The sequence below is a fragment of the Cherax quadricarinatus genome, chromosome 37 (genome assembly GCF_038502225.1).
Source record: "Cherax quadricarinatus isolate ZL_2023a chromosome 37, ASM3850222v1, whole genome shotgun sequence".
Classification (NCBI taxonomy): Eukaryota; Metazoa; Arthropoda; class Malacostraca; order Decapoda; family Parastacidae; genus Cherax; species Cherax quadricarinatus.
The window spans coordinates 24,773,815-24,797,574 of record NC_091328.1 but is presented as its reverse complement, the minus strand read 5'-3'; the positions used below and the strand labels follow the sequence as shown (position 1 = coordinate 24,797,574).

At 48.5% G+C, this 23,760-nt stretch overlaps 1 protein-coding gene across 1 annotated transcript in view; it reads left to right on the top strand.

Moving 5' to 3' along the window:
* The window catches only part of LOC138853681 (putative neural-cadherin 2), a 197,148-nt gene that overhangs the window by 5,720 nt on the left and 167,668 nt on the right, over positions 1–23,760 (top strand). Inside the window, exon 2 of the mRNA XM_070091743.1 lies at positions 19,353–19,468. Coding sequence (XP_069947844.1) covers positions 19,353–19,468 — 116 coding nt within the window. The remainder of the gene's footprint in view (positions 1–19,352; positions 19,469–23,760) is intronic.

Below are 23,760 nucleotides of genomic sequence, written 5' to 3'. Positions count from 1 at the left end.
GCGCCAGTTCCTCCACAACACCTGTCCCTCCACAACACTGCGCCAGTCCCTCCACAACACCTGGCACTAAGCAAGTCCCTCCACAACACCTGGCACTACGCCAGTCCCTCCACAACACCTGGCACTACGCCAGTCCCTCCACAACACCTGGCACTGCGCCAGTCCCTCCACAACACCTGGCACTACGCCAGTCCCTCCACAACACCTGGCACTTCGCCAGTCCCTCCACAACACCTGTCACTGCGCCAGTCCCTCCACAACACCTGGCACTACGCCAGTCCCTCCACAACACCTGGCGCTGCGCCAGTCCCTCCACAACACATGGCACTGCGCCAGTCCCTCCACAACACCTGGCACTACTACACAAGTCCATCCACAACACCTGACACTGTGCCAGTCCCTCCACAGCACCTGGCACTACACAAGTCCCTCCACAACACCTGGCACTGTGCCAGGCACCTGCACTACGCCAGTCCCTCCACAGCACTTGGCACTGCGCCAGTCTTTCCACAACACCTGGCACTACGCCAGTCCCTCCAAAACACCTGGAACTGCGCCAGTCCCTCCACAACACCTGACACTACGCCAGTCCCTCCACAACACCTGGCACTACGCCAGTCCCTCCACAACACCTGGCACTAAGCAAGTCCCTCCACAACACCTGTCACTGCGCCAGTCCCTCCACAACACCTGTCACTGCGCCAGTCCCTCCACAACACCTGGCACTACGCCAGTCCCTCCACAACACCTGGCACTACACAAGTCCCTCCACAACACCTGGCACTGCGCCAGTTCCTCCACAACACCTGGCACTAAGCCAATCCCTCTACAGCACCTGGCACTGCGCCAGTCCATCCTCAACACCTGGCACTACGCCAGTCCCTCCAAAACACCTGGAACTGCGCCAGTCCCTTCACAATACCTGACACTACGCCAGTCCCTCCACAACACCTGGCACTACGCCAGTCCCTCCGCAACACCTGGAACTGCCCAGTCCGCACAACACCTGGCACTAAGCAAGTCCCTCCAAAACACCTGGAACTATGTCACCTGCGCCAGTTCCTCCACAACACCTGGCACTAAGCAAGTCCGTCCACAACACCTGTCACTGCGCAAGTCCCTCCACAACACCTGTCACTGCGTCAGTCCCTCCACAACACCTGTCATTTCGCCAGTCCCTCCACAACACCTGGAACTGCGCCAGTCCCTCCACAACACCTGTCACTGCGCCAGTCCCTCCACAACACCTGTAACTGCGCCAGTCCCTCCACAACACCTGTCACTTCGCCAGTCCCTCCACAACAGCTGGCACTATGCCAGTCCCTCCACAACACCTGCACAGTCCAGTCCCTCCACAACACCTGGCACTACGCCACTCCACAACACGCATTAAGCAAGTCCCTCCACAACACCTGGCACTACGCCAGTCCCTCCACAACACCTGGCACTAAGCAAGTCCCTCCACAACACCTGTCACTGCGCCAGTCCCTCCACAACACCTGTCACTGCGCCAGTCCCTCCACAACACCTGTCACTGCGCCAGTCCCTCCACAACACCTGGAACTGCGCCAGTCCCTCCACAACACCTGGAACTGCGACAGTCCCTCCACAACACCTGTCACTGCGCCAGTCCCTCCACAACACCTGGCACTACGCCAGTCCCTCCACAACACCTGGCACTTCGCCAGTCCCTCCACAACACCTGGCACTACGCCAGTCCCTCCACAACACCTGGCGCTGCGCCAGTCCCTCCACAACACATTGCATTAAGCAAGTCCCTCCACAACACCTGACACTACGCCAGTCCCTCCACAACACCTGGCACTACGCCAGTCCCTCCACAACACCTGGCACTAAGCAAGTCCCTCCACAACACCTGTCACTGCGCCAGTCCCTCCACAACACCTGTCACTGCGCCAGTCCCTCCACAACACCTGGCGCTGCGCCAGTCCCTCCACAACACATGGCACTGCGCCAGTCCCTCCACAACACCTGGCACTACACAAGTCCCTCCACAACACCTGGCACTGCGCCAGTCCCTCCACAACACCTGGCACTGCGCCAGTCCCTCCACAACACCTGGCACTACTCCAGTCCCTCCACAGCACCTGACACTTCGCCAGTCCCTCCACAACACCTGGCACTACGCCAGTCCCTTTAAAACACCTGGAACTGCGCCAGTCCCTCCACAACACCTGACACTACGCCAGTCCCTCCACAACACCTGGCACTACGCCAGTCCCTCCACAACACCTGGCACTACGCCAGTCCCTCCACAACACCTGGCACTACGCCAGTCCCTCCACAGCACCTGGCACTGCGCCAGTCCCTCCACAACACCTGGCACTACGCCAGTCCCTCCAAAACACCCGGAACTGCGCCAGTCCCTCCACAACACCTGACACAACGCCAGTCCCTCCACAACACCTGGCACTGTGCCAGTCCCTCCTCAACACCTGGCACTGTGCCAGTCCCTCCACAACACCTGGCACTACGCCAGTCCCTCCACAACACCTGGCACTGCGCCAGTCCCTCCACAACACCTGGAACTGCGCCAGTCCCTCCACAACACCTGGCACTACACAAGTCCCTCCACAACACCTGGCACTGTGCCAGTCCCTCCACAACACCTGGCACTACACAAGTCCCTCCACAACACCTGGCACTACGCCAGTCCCTCCACAACACCTGGCACTACGCCAGTCCCTCCGCAGCACCTGGCACTTGGCCAGTCCCTCCACAACACCTGGCACTACGCCAGTCCCTCCAATACACCTGGAACTGCGCCAGTCCCTCCACAACACCTGACACTACGCCAGTCCCTCCACAACACCTGGCACTAAGCAAGTCCCTCCACAACATCTTGCACTGCGCCTGTCCCTCCACAACACCTGGCACTGCGCCAGTCCCTCCACAACACCTGTCACTGCGCCAGTCCCTACACAACACCTGGCACTGCGCCAGTCCCTCCACAACACATGGCACTAAGCAAGTCCCTCCACAACACCTGACACTACGCCAGTCCCTCCACAACACCTGGCGCTACGCCAGTCCCTCCACAACACCTGTCACTGCGCCAGTCCCTCCACAACACATGGCACTGCGCCAGTCATTCCACAACACCTGGCACTACACGAGTCGCTCCACAACACCTGGCACTGTGCCAGTCCCTCCACTACACAAGTCCCTCCACAACACCTGGCACTGCGCCAGTTCCTCCACAACACCTGGCACTACGCCAGTCCCTCCAAAACACCTGGAACTGCGCCAGTCCCTTCACAATACCTGACACTACGCCAGTCCCTCCACAACACCTGGCACTACGCCAGTCCCTCCACAACACCTGGCACTAAGCAAGTCCCTCCACAACACCTGTCACTGCGCCAGTCCCTCCACAACACCTGTCACTGCACCAGTCCCTCCACAACACCTGGAACTGCGACAGTCCCTCCACAACACCTGGCACTAAGGAAGTCCCTCCACAACACCTGTCTCTGCGCCAGTCCCTCCACAACACCTGGAACTGCGCCAGTCCCTCCACAACACCTGTCACTGCGCCAGTCCCTCCACAACACCTGTCACTGCGCCAGACCCTCCACAACACCTGTCTCTGCGCCAGTCCCTCCACAACACCTGTCACTGCGCCAGTCCCTCCACAACACCTGTCACTGCGCCAGTCCCTCCACAACACCTGGCACTACGCCAGTCCCTCCACAACACCTGGCACTACGCCAGTCCCTCCACAACACCTGTCACTGCGCCAGTCCCTCCACAACACCTGGCACTGCGCCAGTCCCTCCACAACACCTGGCACTACGCCAGTCCCTCCACAACACCTGGAACTGCGACATTCCCTCCACAACACCTGTCACTGCGGCAGTCCCTCCACAACACCTGGCACTACGCCAGTCCCTCCACAACACCTGGCACTACGCCAGTCCCTCCACAACACCTGGCGCTACGCCAGTCCCTCCACAACACCTGGCACTACGCCAGTCCCTCCACAACACCTGGCACTAAGCAAGTCCCTCCACAACACCTGTCACTGCGCCAGTCCCTCCACAACATCTGTCACTGCGCCAGTCCCTCCACAACACCTGGCGCTGTGCCAGTCCCTCCACAACACATGGCACTGCGCCAGTCCCTCCACAACACCTGGCACTTCACAAGTCCCTCCACAACACCTGGCACTGTGCCAGTCCCTCCACAACACCTGGCACTACGCCAGTCCCTCCACAGCACTTGGCACTGCGCCAGTCCCTCCACAACACCTGGCACTACGCCAGTCCCTCCAAAACACCTGGAACTGCGCCAGTCCCTCCACAACACCTGACACTACGCCAGTCCCTCCAAAACACCTGGCACTACGCCAGTCCCTCCACAACACCTGGCACTAAGCAAGTCCCTCCACAATACCTGTCACTGCGCCAGTCCCTCCACAACACCTGTCACTGCGCCAGTCCCTCCACAACACCTGGCACTACGCCAGTCCCTCCACAACACCTGGCGCTGCGCCAGTCCCTCCACAACACCTGGCACTACGCCAGTCCCTCCACAACACCTGGCACTAAGCAAGTCCCTCCACAACACCTGTCACTGCGCCAGTCCCTCCACAACACCTGGCACTGCGCCAGTCCCTCCACAACACCTGGCACTGCGCCAGTCCCTCCACAACACCTGGCACTACGCCAGTCCCTACACAACACCTGACACTACGACAGTCCCTCCACAACACCTGGCACTGCGCCAGTCCCTCCACAACACCTGGCACTGTGCCAGTCCCTCCACAACACCTGGCACTGCGCAAGTCCCTCCACAACACCTGTCACTGCGCCAGTCCCTCCACAACACCTGGCGCTGCGCCAGTCCCTCCACAACACATGGCACTGCGCCAGTCCCTCCACAACACCTGGCACTTCACAAGTCCCTCCACAACACCTGGCACTGTGCCAGTCCCTCCACAACACCTGGCACTACGCCAGTCCCTCCACAGCACTTGGCACTGCGCCAGTCCCTCCACAACACCTGGCACTACGCCAGTCCCTCCAAAACACCTGGAACTGCGCAAGTCCCTCCACAACACCTGACACTACGCCAGTCCCTCCACAACACCTGGCACTACGCCAGTCCCTCCACAACACCTGGCACTAAGCAAGTCCCTCCACAATACCTGTCACTGCGCCAGTCCCTCCACAACACCTGTCACTGCGCCAGTCCCTCCACAACACCTGGCACTGCGCCAGTCCCACCACAACACCTGACACTACGCCAGTCCCTCCAAAACACCTGGAACTGCGCCAGTCCCTCCACAACACCTGACACTACGTCAGTCCCTCCACAAGACCTGGCACTAAGCCAGTCCCTCCGCAACACCTGGCACTAAGCAAGTCCCTCCACAACACCTGTCACTGCGCCAGTCCCTCCACAACAACTGTCACTGCGCCAGTCCCTCCACAACACCTGTCACTGCGCCAGTCCCTCCACAACACCTGACACTACGCCAGTCCCTCCACAACACCTGGCACTAAGCAAGTCCCTCCACAACACCTGTCACTGCGCAAGTCCCTCCACAACACCTGTCACTGCGCCAGTCCCTCCACAACACCTGTCACTGCGCCAGTCCCTCCACAACACCTGGAACTGCGACATTCCCTCCACAACACCTGTCACTGCGCCAGTCCCTCCACAACACCTGGCACTACGCCAGTCCCTCCACAACACCTGGCACTACGCCAGTCCCTCCACAACACCTGGCACTACGCCAGTCCCTCCACAACACCTGGCGCTGCGCCAGTCCCTCCACAACACATTGCATTAAGCAAGTCCCTCCACAACACCTGACACTACGCCAGTCCCTCCACAACACCTGGCACTACGCCAGTCCCTCCACAACACCTGGCACTAAGCAAGTCCCTCCACAACACCTGTCACTGCGCCAGTCCCTCCACAACACCTGGCGCTGCGCCAGTCCCTCCACAACACATGGCACTGCGCCAGTCCCTCCACAACACCTGGCACTACACAAGTCCCTCCACAACACCTGGCACTGTGCCAGTCCCTCCACAACACCTGGCACTACGCTAGTCCCTCCACAGCACTTGGCACTGCGCCAGTCCCTCCACAACACCTGGCACTACGCCAGTCCCTCCAAAACACCTGGAACTGCGCCAATCCCTCCACAACACCTGACACTACGCCAGTCCCTCCACAACACCTGGCACTACGCCAGTCCCTCCACAACACCTGGTACTAAGCAAGTCCCTCCACAATACCTGTCACTGCGCCAGTCCCTCCACAACACCTGTCACTGCGCCAGTCCCTCCACAACACCTGGAACTGCGCCAGTCCCTCCACAACACCTGGCACTACACAAGTCCCTCCACAACACCTGGCACTGCGCCAGTCCCTCCACAACACCTGGCACTACGCCAGTCCCTCCACAGCACCTGGCACTGCGCCAGTCCCTCCACAACACCTGGCACTACGCCAGTCCCTCCAAAACACCTGGAACTGCGCCAGTCCCTTCACAACACCTGACACTACGTCAGTCCCTCCACAACACCTGGCACTAAGCCAGTCCCTCCGCAACACCTGGCACTAAGCAAGTCCCTCCACAACACCTGTCACTGCGCCAGTCCCTCCACAACACCTGTCACTGCGCCAGTCCCTCCACAACACCTGGAACTGCGCCAGTCCCTCCACAACACCTGGCACTACGCCAGTCCCTCCACAACACCTGGCACTATGCCAGTCCCTCCACAACACCTGACACTACGCCAGTCCCTCCACAACACCTGGCACTACACAAGTCCCTCCACAACACCTGGCACTGTGCCAGTCCCTCCACAACACCTGGCACTACGCCAGTCCCTCCACAGCACTTGGCACTGCGCCAGTCCCTCCACAACACCTGGCACTACGCCAGTCCCTCCAAAACACCTGGAACTGCGCCAATCCCTCAACAACACCTGACACTACGCCAGTCCCTCCACAACACCTGGCACTACGCCAGTCCCTCCACAACACCTGGTACTAAGCAAGTCCCTCCACAATACCTGTCACTGCGCCAGTCCCTCCACAACACCTGTCACTGCGCCAGTCCCTCCACAACACCTGGAACTGCGCCAGTCCCTCCACAACACCTGGCACTACACAAGTCCCTCCACAACACCTGGCGCTGCGCCAGTCCCTCCACAACACCTGGCACTACGCCAGTCCCTCCACAGCACCTGGCACTGCGCCAGTCCCTCCACAACACCTGGCACTACGCCAGTCCCTCCAAAACACCTGGAACTGCGCCAGTCCCTCCACAACACCTGACACTACGTCAGTCCCTCCACAACACCTGGCACTAAGCCAGTCCCTCCGCAACACCTGGAACTGCGCCAGTCCCTCCACAACACCTGGCACTACGCCAGTCCCTCCACAACACCTGGCACTATGCCAGTCTCTCCACAACACCTGACACTACGCCAGTCCCTCCACAACACCTGGCACTAAGCAAGTCCCTCCACAACACCTGTCACTGCGCGAGTCCCTCCACAACACCTGTCACTGCGCCAGTCCCTCCACAACACCTGTCACTGCGCCAGTCCCTCCACAACACCTGTCACTGCGCCAGTCCCTCTACAACACCTGTCACTGCGCCAGTCCCTCCACAACACCTGGAACTGCGACAGTCCCTCCACAACACCAGTCACTGCGCCAGTCCCTCCACAACACCTGGCACTACGCCAGTCCCTCAACAACACCTGGCACTTCTCCAGTCCCTCCACAACACCTGGCACTACGCCAGTCCCTCCACAACACCTGGCGCTGCGCCAGTCCCTCCACAAGACATTGCATTAAGACAGTCCCTCCACAACACCTGACACTACGCCAGTCCCTCCACAACACCTGGCACTACGCCAGTCCCTCCACAACACCTGGCACTAAGCAAGTCCCTCCACAACACCTGTCACTGCGCCAGTCCCTCCACAACACCTGTCACTGCGCCAGTCCCTCCACAACACCTGGCACTGCGCCAGTCCCTCCACAACACATGGCACTGCGCCAGTCCCTCCACAACACCTGGCACTACACAAGTCCCTCCACAACACCTCGCACTGCGCCAGTCCCTCCACAACACCTGGCACTGCGCCAGTCCCTCCACAACACCTGGCACTACTCCAGTCCCTCCACAGCACCTGACACTTCGCCAGTCCCTCCACAACACCTGGCACTACGCCAGTCCCTTTAAAACACCTGGAACTGCGCCAGTCCCTACACAACACCTGACACTACGCCAGTCCCTCCACAACACCTGGCACTACGCCAGTCCTTCCACAGCACCTGGCACTGCGCCAGTCCCTCCCCAACACCTGGCACTACGCCAGTCCCTCCACAGCACCTGGCACTGCGCCAGTCCCTCCACAACACCTGGCATTACGCCAGTCCCTCCAAAATACCTGGAACTGCGCCAGTCCCTCCACAACACCTGACACTACGCCAGTCCCTCCACAACACCTGGCACTACGCCAGTCCCTCCACATCACCTGGCACTAAGCAAGTCCCTCCACAACACCTGTCACTGCGCCAGTCCCTCCACAACACCTGGAACTGCGCCAGTCCCTCCACAACACCTGGAACTGCGCCAGTCCCTCCACAACACCTGGCACTACACAAGTCCCTCCACAACACCTGGAACTGCGCCAGTCCCTCCACAACACCTGGCACTACACAAGTCCCTCCACAACACCTGGCACTGCGCTAGTCCCTCCACAACACCTGGCACTACGCCAGTCCCTCCGCAGCACCTGGCACTGCGCCAGTCCCTCCACAACACCTGGCACTACGCCAGTCCCTCCAATACACCTGGAACTGCGCCAGTCCCTCCACAACACCTGACACTACGCCAGTCCCTCCACAACACCTGGCACTAAGCAAGTCCCTCCACAACATCTTGCACTGCGCCTGTCCCTCCACAACACCTGGCACTGCGCCAGTCCCTCCACAACATCTTGCACTGCGCCTGTCCCTCCACAACACCTGGCACTGCGCCAGTCCCTCCACAACACCTGGCACTAAGTCCCTCCACAACACCTGGCACTGCGCCAGTCCCTCCACAACACCTGTAACTACGCCACTCCCTTCACAACACCTGGCACTACGCCAATCCCTCCACAACACCTGGCACTAAGTAAGTCCCTCCACAACACCTGGCACTGCGCCAATCCCTCCACAACACCTGGCACTAAGCAAGTCCCTCCATATATGCGCTTCGTTTCCCAAGTAAAACTTTTGATCGTTTACATAATATCTGGATTTCCTGTAACACTGTTAAGGATTTTGTAGCCAGCCACAACTTTTTCCGATAACAAAAGAAGCAAAACTCTTGTTATCTTGTGTAAACAATGAAATGAATTAACAAGATAAGTGAAAACACAGTTATTTTAACACTAATTAGCTTAATTATTTTTAATACTTTTTTATCATTATTATTAACCTTCGAGCGTTATCACATACAAGGCTTATGGGTGGTGAGGAATATCATATTTCATATTCTAACCCACATTTCGGAAAGGAAACTTTACACCACGTGTCTTACATACTGACCTTCAGCACTGAGAGATCTAGTACTGGTCCACATGGAAACTATGTACCTTTACACCATCTAACTTTTCATGCGACGGTGGCCTTTCTGTGTGTTCTCTTGGTATAGTACTCATGCTGGAAAATAAGGCTTACAGGGAAGTATAGAGAGTTGATTTGAGGAAGCGGATGGTGTCTCCAAATCGTTGGATCAATTGCTCTTAAGGAAGTTGATCCAATGATTGCTGGAATATGAAGTTATCACTTTGGTTCAATTTTAGGTTTTCATCTGAATCTCAAAAAACTCTTGCATTCTCCGAGCAAAAGTACAATATTAGCTACGTCAACTCCGAACCTTCCAACTGCCGACTCCAGGTTTAATACATGTCACGTCCCTGTGTGTTTCCAGTTTACTCTGAGCTATATTCTTGATTACTCCCAGTTTGTTCTGTGTCTGCTGTTTCTATAATTCCTTTCTGCTCCGACTCTCATTACAATTTACTTCCTATTCATTCTATATTGTCTGTTCCTTGTCTACCCTGAGCTTTGCTACTCTTGTCTACGTTAAACATAACAACGTTTCTTATGACTTTTCATCCTCCTCTCCTAGTTGCTCATCTCGTTCGCTTTCCTGCTTAATTCTTGAACATATTATGGCCAAAACTTGAGCGCACTGCTGCTCCTGACGTGGCTCCAAAGTAATGGCAACTTTGCTCGATAAAATTTGCGAACTTGAAGTGAAAAGCCTCTTATTCTGAAGTGATGACCACTCCGAGCAACATGAGTGGAGATGATTATAATGAAAACAACCAGCTGGCCACTTTACGCCTGGAAAGATATATAAACACCTCTTAAAGCTGGCTAAACACTGCTTGAAAACATTGTTTTACTTCATAGACAGCAGTGCTTGGAGCCTTCATGGAGTATCAGCCGCTCTCTCTCTCTCTCTCTCTCTCTCTCTCTCTCTCTCTCTCTCTCTCTCTCTCTCTCTCTCCTCGTTGTTGTCTAAGTGTGTTGTGTGGAAGTGAACACGTGTGTCTTCCTTCATATTTATTTCTATATCATTGTATGATAGTGTATTGTTAGTGTTAGGAGCCAGATGAACGAACACGTGGGCCAAAATGGATGCAGTTCACCTAAGTCGCAAAATATCTCTGATATTTTGATCCATAAAATATGGGGTAACATCTGTTTAGTTGGATTAAACTAAATTAAATTACGCTTGTTATAATAAAGTTAGGTAAGATAATTTTGATACAAAATTAATGATTTTTACAATAACATAAATGAAAAAATATATATCTTTAAACGTATAAGAGAAAATTTTAGAAAGGACTTAATTTTAAATGAGTTCTTGCTAATTGACCGGTTTTACATATTCGGCACGACATATATATATATATATATATATATATATATATATATATATATATATATATATATATATATATATATATATATATATATATATATGCAATAAGATCACAGTAAACAGGTGATTTCAGAATATGCAAAACAACCACTCTGAAAGAATAGAGAAATTCCAAGCGCTTTCGTGACTACTCACATTATCAAGGAACTATGAAAGTAAAGCATCCAAGGAAGCTATATAAGGGGTCTGGTCGGCACCGTTGTGGGATCTGATAGTGAGGTGCCGACCAGACCCCTTATATAGCTTCCTTGGATGCTTTACTTTCATAGTTCCTTGATAATGTGAGTAGTCACGAAAGCGCTTGGAATTTCTCTATTCTTTCAGAGTGGTTGTTTTGCATATTCTGAAATCACCTGTTTACTGTGATCTTATTGCATATATATATATATATATATATATATATATATATATATATATATATATATATATAATATATATATATATATATATAATATATATATATATAATATATATATATTTATATATTCATAATTGATATATTGTACCTACCTATGTATTCATGTTTGTGTTTTCTGTAAATGTATTCTGTCTGTCTGTCTCTCTCTCTCTCTCTATATATATATATACATATATATATATATATATATATATATATATATATATATATATAGAGAGAGAGAGAGAGAGAGAGACAGACAGACAGACAGACAGACAGACAGACAGACCGACAGACAGAATACATTGACAGAAAACACAAACATGAATACATAGGTAGGTACAATATATCAATTATGAAATATATATATATATATATATCTAGGTAGTAGGTTGGTAGACAGCAACCGCCCAGGGAGGTACTACCGCCCTGCCAAGTGAGTGTAAAACGAAAGCCTGTAATTGTTTTACATGATGGTAGGATTGCTGGTGTCTATTTTTCTGTCTCATAAACATGCAAGGTTTCAGGTACATCTTGCTACTTCTACTTACACATAGGTCACACTACACATACATGTACAAGCATATATATACACACACCCCTCTGGGTTTTCTTCTATTTTCTTACTAGTTCTTGTTCTTGTTTATTTCCTTTTACCTCCATGGGGAAGTGGAACAGAATTCTTCCTCCGTAAGCCATGCGTGTTGTAAGAGGCGACTAAAATGCCAGGAGCAAGGGGCTAGTAACCCCTTCTCCTGTATATATTACTAAATGTAAAAGGAGAAACTTTCATTTTTCCTTTTGAGCCACCCCGCCTCGGTGGGATACGGCCGGTGTGTTGAAAGAATATATATATATATATATATATATATATATATATGTATTTATATATATATATGTATATATATATATATATATGTATTTATATATATATGTATATATATATGTACATGTTTATAGAGGGGCCACAGATATATCAGATCACTTTCTAGTTGTAGCTACACTGAGAGTAAAAGGTAGATGGGATACAAGGAGAATAGAAGCATCAGGGAAGAGAGAGGTGAAGGTTTATAAACTAAAAGAGGAGGCAGTTAGGGTAAGATATAAACAGCTATTGGAGGATAGATGGGCTAATGAGAGCATAGGCAATGGGGTCGAAGAGGTATGGGGTAGGTTTAAAAATGTAGTTTTAGAGTGTTCAGCAGAAGTTTGTGGTTACAGGAAAGTGGGTGCAGGAGGGAAGAGGAGCGATTGGTGGAATGATGATGTAAAGAGAGTAGTAAGGGAGAAAAAGTTAGCATATGAGAAGTTTTTACAAAGTAGAAGTGATGCAAGGAGGGAAGAGTATATGGAGAAAAAGAGAGAGGTTAAGAGAGTGTTGAAGCAATGTAAAAAGAGAGCAAATGAGAGAGTGGGTGAGATGTTATCAACAAATTTTGTTGAAAATAAGAAAAAGTTTTGGAGTGAGATTAACAAGTTAAGAAAGCCTAGAGAACAAATGGATTTGTCAGTTAAAAATAGGAGAGGAGAGTTATTAAATGGAGAGTTAGAGGTATTGGGAAGATGGAGGGAATATTTTGAGGAATTGTTAAATGTTGATGAAGATAGGGAAGCTGTGATTTCGTGTATAGGGCAAGGAGGAATAACATCTTGTAGGAGTGAGGAAGAGCCAGTTGTGAGTGTAGGGGAAGTTTGTGAGGCAGTAGGTAAAATGAAAGGGGGTAAGGCAGCTGGGATTGATGGGATAAAGATAGAAATGTTAAAAGCAGGTGGGGATATAGTTTTGGAGTGGTTGGTGCAATTATTTAATAAATGTTTGGAAGAGGGTAAGGTACCTAGGGATTGGCAGAGAGCATGCATAGTTCCTTTGTATAAAGGCAAAGGGGATAAAAGAGAGTGCAAAAATTATAGGGGGATAAGTCTGTTGAGTATACCTGGTAAAGTGTATGGTAGAGTTATAATTGAAAGAATTAAGAGTAAGACGGAAAATAGGATAGCAGATGAACAAGGAGGCTTTAGGAAAGGTAGGGGGTGTGTGGACCAGGTGTTTACAGTGAAACATATAAGTGAACAGTATTTAGATAAGGCTAAAGAGGTCTTTGTGGCATTTATGGATTTGGAAAAGGCGTATGATTGGGTGGATAGGGGGGCAATGTGGCAGATGTTGCATGTGCATGGTGTAGGAGGTAGGTTACTGAAAGCAGTGAAGAGTTTTTACGAGGATAGTGAGGCTCAAGTTAGAGTATGTAGGAAAGAGGGAAATTTTTTCCCAGTAAAAGTAGGCCTTAGACAAGGATGTGTGATGTCACCGTGGTTGTTTAATATATTTATAGATGGGGTTGTAAGAGAAGTAAATGCGAGGGTCTTGGCAAGAGGCGTGGAGTTAAAAGATAAAGAATCACACACAAAGTGGGAGTTGTCACAGCTGCTCTTTGCTGATGACACTGTGCTCTTGGGAGACTCTGAAGAGAAGTTGCAGAGATTGGTGGATGAATTTGGTAGGGTGTGCAAAAGAAGAAAATTAAAGGTGAATACAGGAAAGAGTAAGGTTATGAGGATAACAAAAAGATTAGGTGATGAAAGATTGAATATCAGATTGGAGGAAGAGAGTATGGAGGAGGTGAACGTATTCAGATATTTGGGAGTGGACGTGTCAGCAGATGGGTCTATGAAAGATGAGGTGAATCATAGAATTGATGAGGGAAAAAGAGTGAGTGGTGCACTTAGGAGTCTGTGGAGACAAAGAACTTTGTCCTTGGAGGCAAAGAGGGGAATGTATGAGAGTATAGTTTTACCAACGCTCTTATATGGGTGTGAAGCATGGGTGATGAATGTTGCAGCGAGGAGAAGGCTGGAGGCAGTGGAGATGTCATGTCTGAGGGCAATGTGTGGTGTGAATATAATGCAGAGAATTCGTAGTTTGGAAGTTAGGAGGAGGTGCGGGATTACCAAAACTGTTGTCCACAGGGCTGAGGAAGGGTTTTTAATACTTGACGTGCTGTTGGAGTGTGAGCAAAGTAACATGACGGGATTCAGGGAAACCGGCAGGCCGGACTTGAGTCCTGGAGATGGGAAGTACAGTGCCTGCACTCTGAAGGAGGGGTGTTAATGTTGCAGTTTAAAAACTGTAGTGTAAACCACCCTTCTGGCAAGACAGTGATGGAGTGAATGATGGTGAAAGTTTTTCTTTTTCGGGCCACCCTGCCTTGGTGGGAATCGGCCAGTGTGATAATAAAATAAAATAATATATATATATATATATATATATATATATATATATATATATATATATATATATATATATATATATATATATATATATATATATTTGAATAAGAAATACACATGTACAGTGAGAAATGTACTCCACTCAGTGTGCAAGTTAGTCTGTTAAGTGTTATGTTATTTAACTACAGGAAGGTCATTAGGGCCGCAATTCAGTTAGACAGTTAGTGTATAAATGTGCCCTCTTGACACTGCTCTTCACTACCGTTACCATGACGTCTTAAAAGGTTTCCAAGTAATGAGAAAATTGTTTTCACTCGAGAAAAGACTCAAAGAGAGAAAAAATACATTGTTTTCACTCTAGTCTCAAGTAATAAAGAGATAAACGATCTTACTCATATTACAACAGGGAGAAGTCACTCTTACAGCCCTGGTGTTTCACATATTCCTGGGGTCAGTAACAGTGTGTGTTTGTGTATGTTTGTGTGTGTGTGTGTGTGTGTGTGTGTGTGTGTGTGTGTGTGTGTGTGTGTGTGTGTGTGTGTGTGTGCGCGCGCGTGTGCACTCACCTAATTGTACTCACCTAATTGTGGTTGCAGGGGTCGAGACACAGCTCCTGGCCCCGCCTCTTCACTGATCGCTACTAGGTCCTCAATCTCTTTGCTTCCAGAGCTTTGTCATACCTCGTCTTAAAGCTATGTATGGTTCCTGCCTCCACTACATCACTTGTTAGGCTATTCCACTTCCTGACGACTCTATGACTGAAGAAATACTTCCTAACATCCCTCTGACTCGTCTGAGTCTTCAGCTTCCAATTTTGACCCCTTGTTTCCGTGTCCCCTCTCTCGGAACAACCTGTCTCTGTCTACCTTATCTATTCCACGCAGTATTTTGTATGTCGTTATCATGTCTTTCCTGACCCGCCTGTCCTCCAATGTCGTCAGTCCGATTTCCCTCAACCTTTCTTCGTAGAACATACCCCTGAGCTCCGGAACTGGCCTTGTTGCAAACCTTTGCACTTTCTCTAATTTCTTGACGTGTTTGAACAGGTGTCGGTTCCAAACTTGAGCTGCATACTCCAGTATGGGCCTGATGTACACAGTGTACAGTGTCTTGAACGATTCCTTACAAAGGTATCGGAACGCTATTCTCAGGTTTGCCAGGCTCCCGTATATGTGCCTCCGGAGACATGCTCGGTGTTATGGTCACCCCAATACCTTTCTCCTTGAGAGATGTTTGCAGTCCTTGGCCACCTAGTCTATACTCTGTCTGCAGTCTTCTTTGCCCTTCTCCAATCTTCATGACTTTGCAATTGGCAGGGTTGAATTCAAGAAGACGGTTGCTGGACTACGTGTCCAGCCTGTCCAGGTCTCTTTGAAGTCCTGCCTGGTCCACATATGACTTAATTCTCCTCATTAACTTCACATCATCTGCGAGCAGGGACATCTCTGAGTCTATCCCTTCCATCATGCCATTCACATATACGAGAAATAGCGCTGGTTCTAGGACCGACCCCTGTGGGATCCCGCTCGTCACAGGTGCCCTCTGTGATACCTCATCCCGTACAATGACTCGTTGTTGCCTCCCTGTCAGGTTTTCTCTGATCTATTGCAGTGCCTTTCCTGTTATACGCGTCTGATCCTCTTGTTTCTGCACTAGTCTCTTGCGAGGAATGTGTCGAAGGCCTTCTTACAGTCCAAGAAAATGCAATGAACCCACCCCTCTCTCTCGTGTCGCACTTCTGTAACTTTGTCATAGATCTCCAGAAGATTTGTGACGCAGGATTTGCCTTCCATGAATCCGTGCTGGTTATCGTTTATAATCTTGTCCCGTTCCAGGTGCTCCACCACTCTTCTCCTGATAATCTTCTCCATGACTTTGCATACTCTACAGGTCAGTGACACTGGTCTGTAATTTAGTGCCTCTTTTCTGTCTCCTTTTTTAAAAATGGGAACTACATTTGCGGTCTTCCATACCTCAGGTAGTTGCCCAGTTTCAAGGGATGTGTTGAAGATTGTGGTTAATGGCACACACAGTATATCTGCTCCCTCCCTGAGGACCCACGGGGAGATGTCCGGTCCCATTGCCTTTGAGGTATCAAGGTCACTTGGCAGCTTCTTCACCACCTCCTCAGTTGTGTGCACATCGTCCAGCACCTGTTGGTCTATTCCCTGTTTTTGTCCCCCTCTGTCCTGTCTTCCCAGAGTCCTTCCTGTCTCCACTGTGAATGATTCCTTAAATCTCCTGTTGAGCTTCTCGCATACCTCTTGATAGTTTCTTGTGAGTTCCCCACCTTCTTTCCGCAGTCTGATCACCTGGTCTTTGACTGTCGTCTTTCTCCTAATGTGGCTAAACAGCAGTTTCGGGTCAGACTTGGCTTTCGATGCTATGTCATATTCGTACTGTCGCTGGGCCTCCCTCCTTATCTGTGCATATTCGTTTTTGGCTCTTTGACTGATCTTGTTTTCCTGGGTCCTTTGCCTTCTATGCCTCTTCCATTCTCTAATGCACTTAGTTTTTGCCTCCCTACACCTTTGGGTAGACCAAGGACTCGCTTTGGTCTTCCCATTGTTTCTGTTGCCCTTGGGAACAAATTCTTCCTCTGCCTCCTTGCATTTTGTTGTTACATACTCCATTTCATTTACTGTCTTTTCTACCTTTTCTCTGTCCCACTGCACCTCCCGCAGGAAGTTCCTCATACCTGTGTAGTCCCCCCTTTTATAGTTTGGCTTTTCCCATTCGACTCCTGTTACCCTCTCCACCTGTGTGTGTGTTTGCACTCCCCTAATTATAGTTGCAGGGTCGAGTCATAGATCCTGGCCCCGCCTCTTTACTGGTAGCTACTAGATACACAAATAACCCGCACATAAAAGAGAGAAGCTTACGACGACGTTTCGGTCCGACTTGGACCGGTATTATATACAATTCGTGTACTACTATTACTACTACTACTACTACTACTACTACTACTACCTCTACCTCTTCCTGCCTATATATAGCCGTCCTGCTCCACCTCTGTTAGTGTGACTTTGTCAATGGTCCAAGTCGGACCGAAACGTCGTCGTAAGCTTCTCTCTTTTATGTGCGGGTTATTTGTGTATCGTTCCAGTCACGGTATTGTGCCTTTTTGTTATTTATTTAACTACTAGGTCCATTCTTTCCCTGCTCCATGAGCTTCATCATTCCTCTTCTTAAAGCTATGTATGGATCCTGCCTACACAACATCACTTTCCAGACTATTCCACTTCCTGACAACTCTATGACTAAAGAAATACTTCATAACATCCCTGTGACTCATCTGGGTCTTCAACTTCCTGTTGTGACCCCTTGTTGCTTTGTCCCTTCTCTGGAGCATCCTGTCTCTGTCCACCTTGTCAATTTTTCTCAGTATTTTATATGTCGTTATCATGTCCTTCCTTTCTCTATTGTCCTCCAGTGTCGTCAGGTCGATTTCCCTTATCCTTCCCTCGTAGGATATGCCTCTTAGTTCTGGGACTAGTCTTGTTGCAAACCTTTGCATTTTCTCCAATTTCTTGACGTGCTTGACTAGGTGTGGGTTCCAAACTGGTGTTGCATACTCCAGTATGGGCCTGATGTACACTGTGTACAGAGTCCTGAACGATTCCTTACTGAGGCGTCGGAATGCTATACTTAGGTTTGTTAGTCGCCCATGTGCTGTAGCAGTTGTTTGGATGCAGTGCACCTCAGGAGTTGTGCTCGGTATTATACTCACCCAAAGATCCTTTTCCTTGAGTGAGGTTTGCAGTGTTTGGCCCTCTAGACTGTATTCTGTCTGCGGTCTTCTTTGCCCTTCCCCAATCTTCATAACTTTGCCCATGGTGGGGTTAAACTCTAGGAGCCAGTTGCTCGACTAGGCTTGCAGCCTGTCCAGATCTCTTTGTAGTGCTGATCCTCGTTCGATTGAATTCTCCTCATTAGCTTAACATCGTCTGCAAACAGGGACACTTCTGAATCTATCCCATCCATCGTATCATTCACATACACGAGAAACAGCACAGGTCCTAGGACTGACCCTTGTGGAGCCCTGTTCGTTACAGGCGCCCAGTCTTGTCGCGTACCATGACTCGCTCTTGCTTTCCTAACAAGGTGTTCTCTGATCCATTGCCGTGCCTTCCCTGTTATACTTGCCTATTGCTCCAACTTTTACACTAATCTCTTGTGTGGAACTGTATCAAAAGCCTTCTAACAATCCAAGGAAACGCAATCTACCTACCCCTCTCTCGCTTGTCTCACTGCTGTCACTTTGTCATAGAACTCCAGTAGGTTTATGACACAGGATTTCCATTCCCTGAAACGTGCTTGTTGTCGTGAATAAGCTCAATCCATTATAGGTGTTCCACCACTCTTCTGATAATCTTCTCCATGACTCTGCGTACTATACATGTTAGTGATACTGGTCTGTAGTTTAGTGCTGCGTGTCTGTCTCCTTATAAATTGGGAAAACATTTTCTGAGCGTGCGTGCTTGTGCATTTGTGTGGTGGGGGGGGGGTTGAATTTGCTTTGCTGTATTCGTCATAAATATCCCACAATTTAAGAAGAAAAATTAAAACATTGTGATCCGTCATAGAGATATTTTGCCCCTTGAAAAAGGTCAAGCATGGACTAAACCATTGTCAAAAGTTTTTATTTCAATATTATTGGATCCTTAAGAAATTTTCCAGCTTGGGAATTGTTTCTTTTATTCTACAGTGTGTGTTCTGTTGCAGGAAAGGAGGTGCTTTACAGCATTACAGGTGGCAACAAAGATGGACTCTTTACCATTGACCAGCACTCAGGCGCCATCACCCTCGCCGCCTCCCTTGATTATGAACTCCACCACAAGGTTAGTCAGAGTCCTGGGAAAAGAAGTGTCCGTGTGGCATGCTTAGTTATGTTTCACATAACGTACAAGATTGTTATCCAAGTTCCTGTATTGCAATGCTAGCCAGCTGTGTGGGTGGGTGTGTGTGCATGTTTGTTTTTACATCTGTGTATGTGTCTCAATGTCTGTGTGTGGATTGTGTGTGTGTGTGTGTGTGTGTGTGTGTGTGTGTGTGTGTGTGTGTGTGTGTGTGTGTGTGTGTACGAGACCTATATGTACTCACCTATATGTATTCACCTATATGTGGTTGCAGGGGTCGAGTCACAGCTCCTATTTCCATTTCTTCCCTGGTTGCTACTAGGTCCACTCTCTCTCCTAGTTGCTAGAGCCTTGTTGTACCTCTTCCGGATTGTTCCACTTCCTGACAACTCTAAGGCTGAAAAAATACTTTCTAACATCCATATGTCTCATCTGAGTTCTCAGCCTACAGCTGTGTCCTCGTGTTTCTGTTTCCCATCTCTGAAACATTCTGTCCCTGTTCACCTAATCAATTCCTTTATCATGTTCTAAGTGGTTATCATATATCTCCTAGTCGTCCTGTCTTCCAGTGTCATCAGTACGAGTTCCATTAACCTCTCCTCATAGGACATTCCCCTTTAACCCCGGGACTACGTTTGTTGCAAACGTCTGCGCTTTTTTCAATTTCTTGTTAGGTTTGAGTAGGTGAGGGTTCTATAACAGTGGCACACATTCCCAAATGGGCCTGAAATACACGGTGTACTGTCGTAAATGACTCTTTACGTAGATGCTTAAAAGCTATTTTTGCATATTCCAGATGCGCATATGCTGCAGCAGTTATTTGGAATATGTGCGCCACCAGGGATATGCTCAGTATAATACACACTCCAAGGTCCATTATTATTTGTGAGATTTTCAACTTTGACCCTTTGAGCCTTTACTACGTCTGCGGTTTTCTTTGTCCTTCCCCAAGCTTCATAACGTGGCACTTGGTGGGGCTAAACTCGAGGAGCCATTTGTCAAACCAGACCTGCAGTTTGTCGAGATCCATTTATAGCCTTTCCTGGTCATCGTCCGTTTGCATTCTCTTCATTAGTTTCAAGCAGTCTGTGAACAGGAATACCTCTGCCTCTATCATTTCTGTCATCTCATTCATGTATACAAAAAACAGCACCGGCCCTATCCTTCATCCATGTGGATCCCCACTCATCATATGCGCCCATTCCGACACTTTATCACGGGTCACTGCTCGTTGTTTCCTTTCTGTTATATATGTTTTGATCCAGTGCAGTGGGTTTGTCAAATGTTTGTTAGTGGGATGAATTGTAAAGGACCTGCCTAGTATGGGCCAACAGGCCTGCTGCAGTGTTCCTCCTTTCTTATGTTCTTATGTTCTTATGTTTTCCTGTTAGTCTCGCCTTTTCCTATAGCTTTACTGTGTTGAAAGCCTTCATAAAGGCCAAGAAAATGTAATCTACCCATCCCTCTCTCTCCTGTTTTAATTCTGTTTGCATGTCCTAGAATTTTAGTAGTTTTATGACCGAGGATTTTCTAACGCTGAAGCCGTGTTGGTTGTCATGAATGAACTAACTTCTTTCTAGGGGCCCCACCACTCGTCTCCTGATACTTTTCTCCATAATTTTACATACTCTACATGTCAGTGATTCTGGTCTGTAGCTTAAACGCTACCCATCTGACTCCTTTTTTTAAAACTTGGACTACATTTGCTGTCTTCCACACCTCCAGCAGTTGCCCTGTGTTGATAGACTTGGAGATTGTTGCAAGCGGCACGCACAGTGTCTCGGCTCAGGACCCATGAAGAGATATTGGTCCCACCTCCTTCGAGGTATCTAGCTCACCTAGCAGATCCTTCACTTCCTTCCGAGTTGCTTATGTTGTGTCCAACGCTTCGGATAGCTGGTAGCCTCTCTGTCTCCTATGAGAATATTCCCCTAAATTTCTTGCTGAGCTCCTCGCAGACTTTCTAGTCATTCTTTGTGAACTCCACACTTTCTTCTGTCTGATTACCTTGTCCCTGACTGCTGTTTCTTTCCTGATGTGGCCATATAAGAACATTGGGTCAGATTTGGCTTTCTGTGCTTTGTTATTCTCATATTACTGTCGAGCTACCATTGATGCATGTTCATTTCTGGCTCTTCTGCTCAGCTCCTCGTTTACCTGATTTTTTTTTTCTCTTCTTTACTTTATCCATGGTCTAACACATTCGGCTTTTGCCTCATACACTCTTAGCTTCTCATTTTTTTCTATTGCTTCTGGGTATGAAATTTAGTTATCGGGTGGATGGGGTTTATGTGGGTTGGGGTAAGGTTGAGGAGGTGGGTTTTTTTTTTTTTTGCCCTGTAAGGGGTCAGGATCCTGGATGCACATGGGATGAATACTGATGATGGGGTGAAGGGGGATATAGGGTCTGCAGTTTCGGGTGTATGACAGTTGTGAGGATGGCTATGGGTGTGTTAAGAGGGTTGTATATGGCTTATTTTGTATGGGTGAGGGATCTAGGGCCTGAGAAGGCTTTTATGTGTGGGTGTACCTGGCATTCCTTAAGAGGCTGAGCTCCCTTTCTCTACTCCTGCCTCTGGTGTCTTTCTACTTTCTCTCTCAGTTCTTCACACTCCATTTTTGTTTTGTCCCAGTCGAGGTACACCCGGTGGTATTTTTCTCTCTACCTTAACCGTGGTTTCCAGTGCATAATCCAGTCTCGTCTCATTACTGTTGAGAGGGTTAATTTGACTGAACTAATTTTTCCCTCTCGAATACCTTCTCAACCTGTTAGTCTGATGATAGACTGAATACCTTAGTCGTCAAAATTTATGAGTCCTCCCTTCGGTCCGTGAATAACACTAGACAACAAAGAAATATATTTGGTCTCTTACTGAAAAAATATAGGTGTTATGTAATATGAGCGTTCCGATTCCAAATTCAACATTAAAAGTAAGCTACCGTGTCTGGACGTTTGGTGTTTGAAAAACGTATCATTTCAAGATTTCTTTTATAAAAATAATGTTCTATCAATATTTACAGCATAGATAATAGAATAAGTCATTGAATCTTATTCTCTTTTATAAAATAGCTGATTCAAGGAAAATAAGCAACATAGTCTCACTGGAAGTACAAAATCTTTCAAAAATGTTTTAAGCATTTGACTTCATGCTTATTAGTAACTGTGTCGTCTCTGAAGAAACCAACGGTAGTCCTTCAACATGTTAGGAATGAAGCCCCCCTGATAGCGTACCTCCATTGTACTGATATCCTGATGAAATCTTTCACCATTCTTATTACTAACATCACCAAGATTGGATGAAAAGACGTCCAGGTATGATTGAAGAAAGTGCATTTGCTATGATATACGGCAAGCAAATGGTTATACGTTTCTCTCATGTTTTACATTAACTTGGCGTAATTGTCTGCTCTGTGCCTTCCTTGGAAGTTCTGGACAACCTATTTGAAAGCTTCTCACGTATCCAGCAATATTGGGGTTAGATTTGATAAGACTGAGTCTGATAACAGTCCACGTATTTGTGGTCCAAGAAATACTCCGGCCTTAAGTTTGCGTCAGCCAGAACTCCTTCACCATCCAAAGCCTTTACAAATTCTCCATTTATATGCAGTGGTGGAAGAAATGTCTTTTCAGGATGCATCAGTGGCATATGTTGTATGTTGAATTTTCCTGGAATATGGTCTTTTCTGGCCTGCTATTCTTTGATCATGTAGCGGCTAGCAGCGTCACGACTATTCCACAAAGTAAGCATACTGGTTTTGCGTAACCACGTTTAAGACCAAGTATTAACTCTAACACTTTTGTGTCCATACATATATTACATTTGTGGTCATCGTATTCTGATAGAGTAGAATTTCCGTGGACTCATATGTTTTCTTTAATCCCACAGAATGATCTCTTTATTGCCGTTGAGAAGGAGCACTGCTTCTAGATTAACCTAATTGGAATCAATAAATAGTCTCCCTTCACCAGAAATGTGTTCATAGCTCAGTTCAGTCATAAAATAATTTATATCAGCGCAGAAACACAAACCATTATACACTGAATAGAATACCTCCAAACTAGTTTTTCATTCACGGAAATGAGATTTTTCTTCTTGAAACGTTTCGAGCTGTTCTGCCTTCTGTTTTGATAGGTCCAGGTCCCTAACAAAGTCATTTAACGCTTGTAGAGTGATTAAATAAGGTAGTTTCAAAGTCTCGGCTTCAGTGTCATAAGTAACAAGTGGAACAAGTATAGGAGTATCCTCTCTCTGTGGCACAGGTTTAATGCTGGC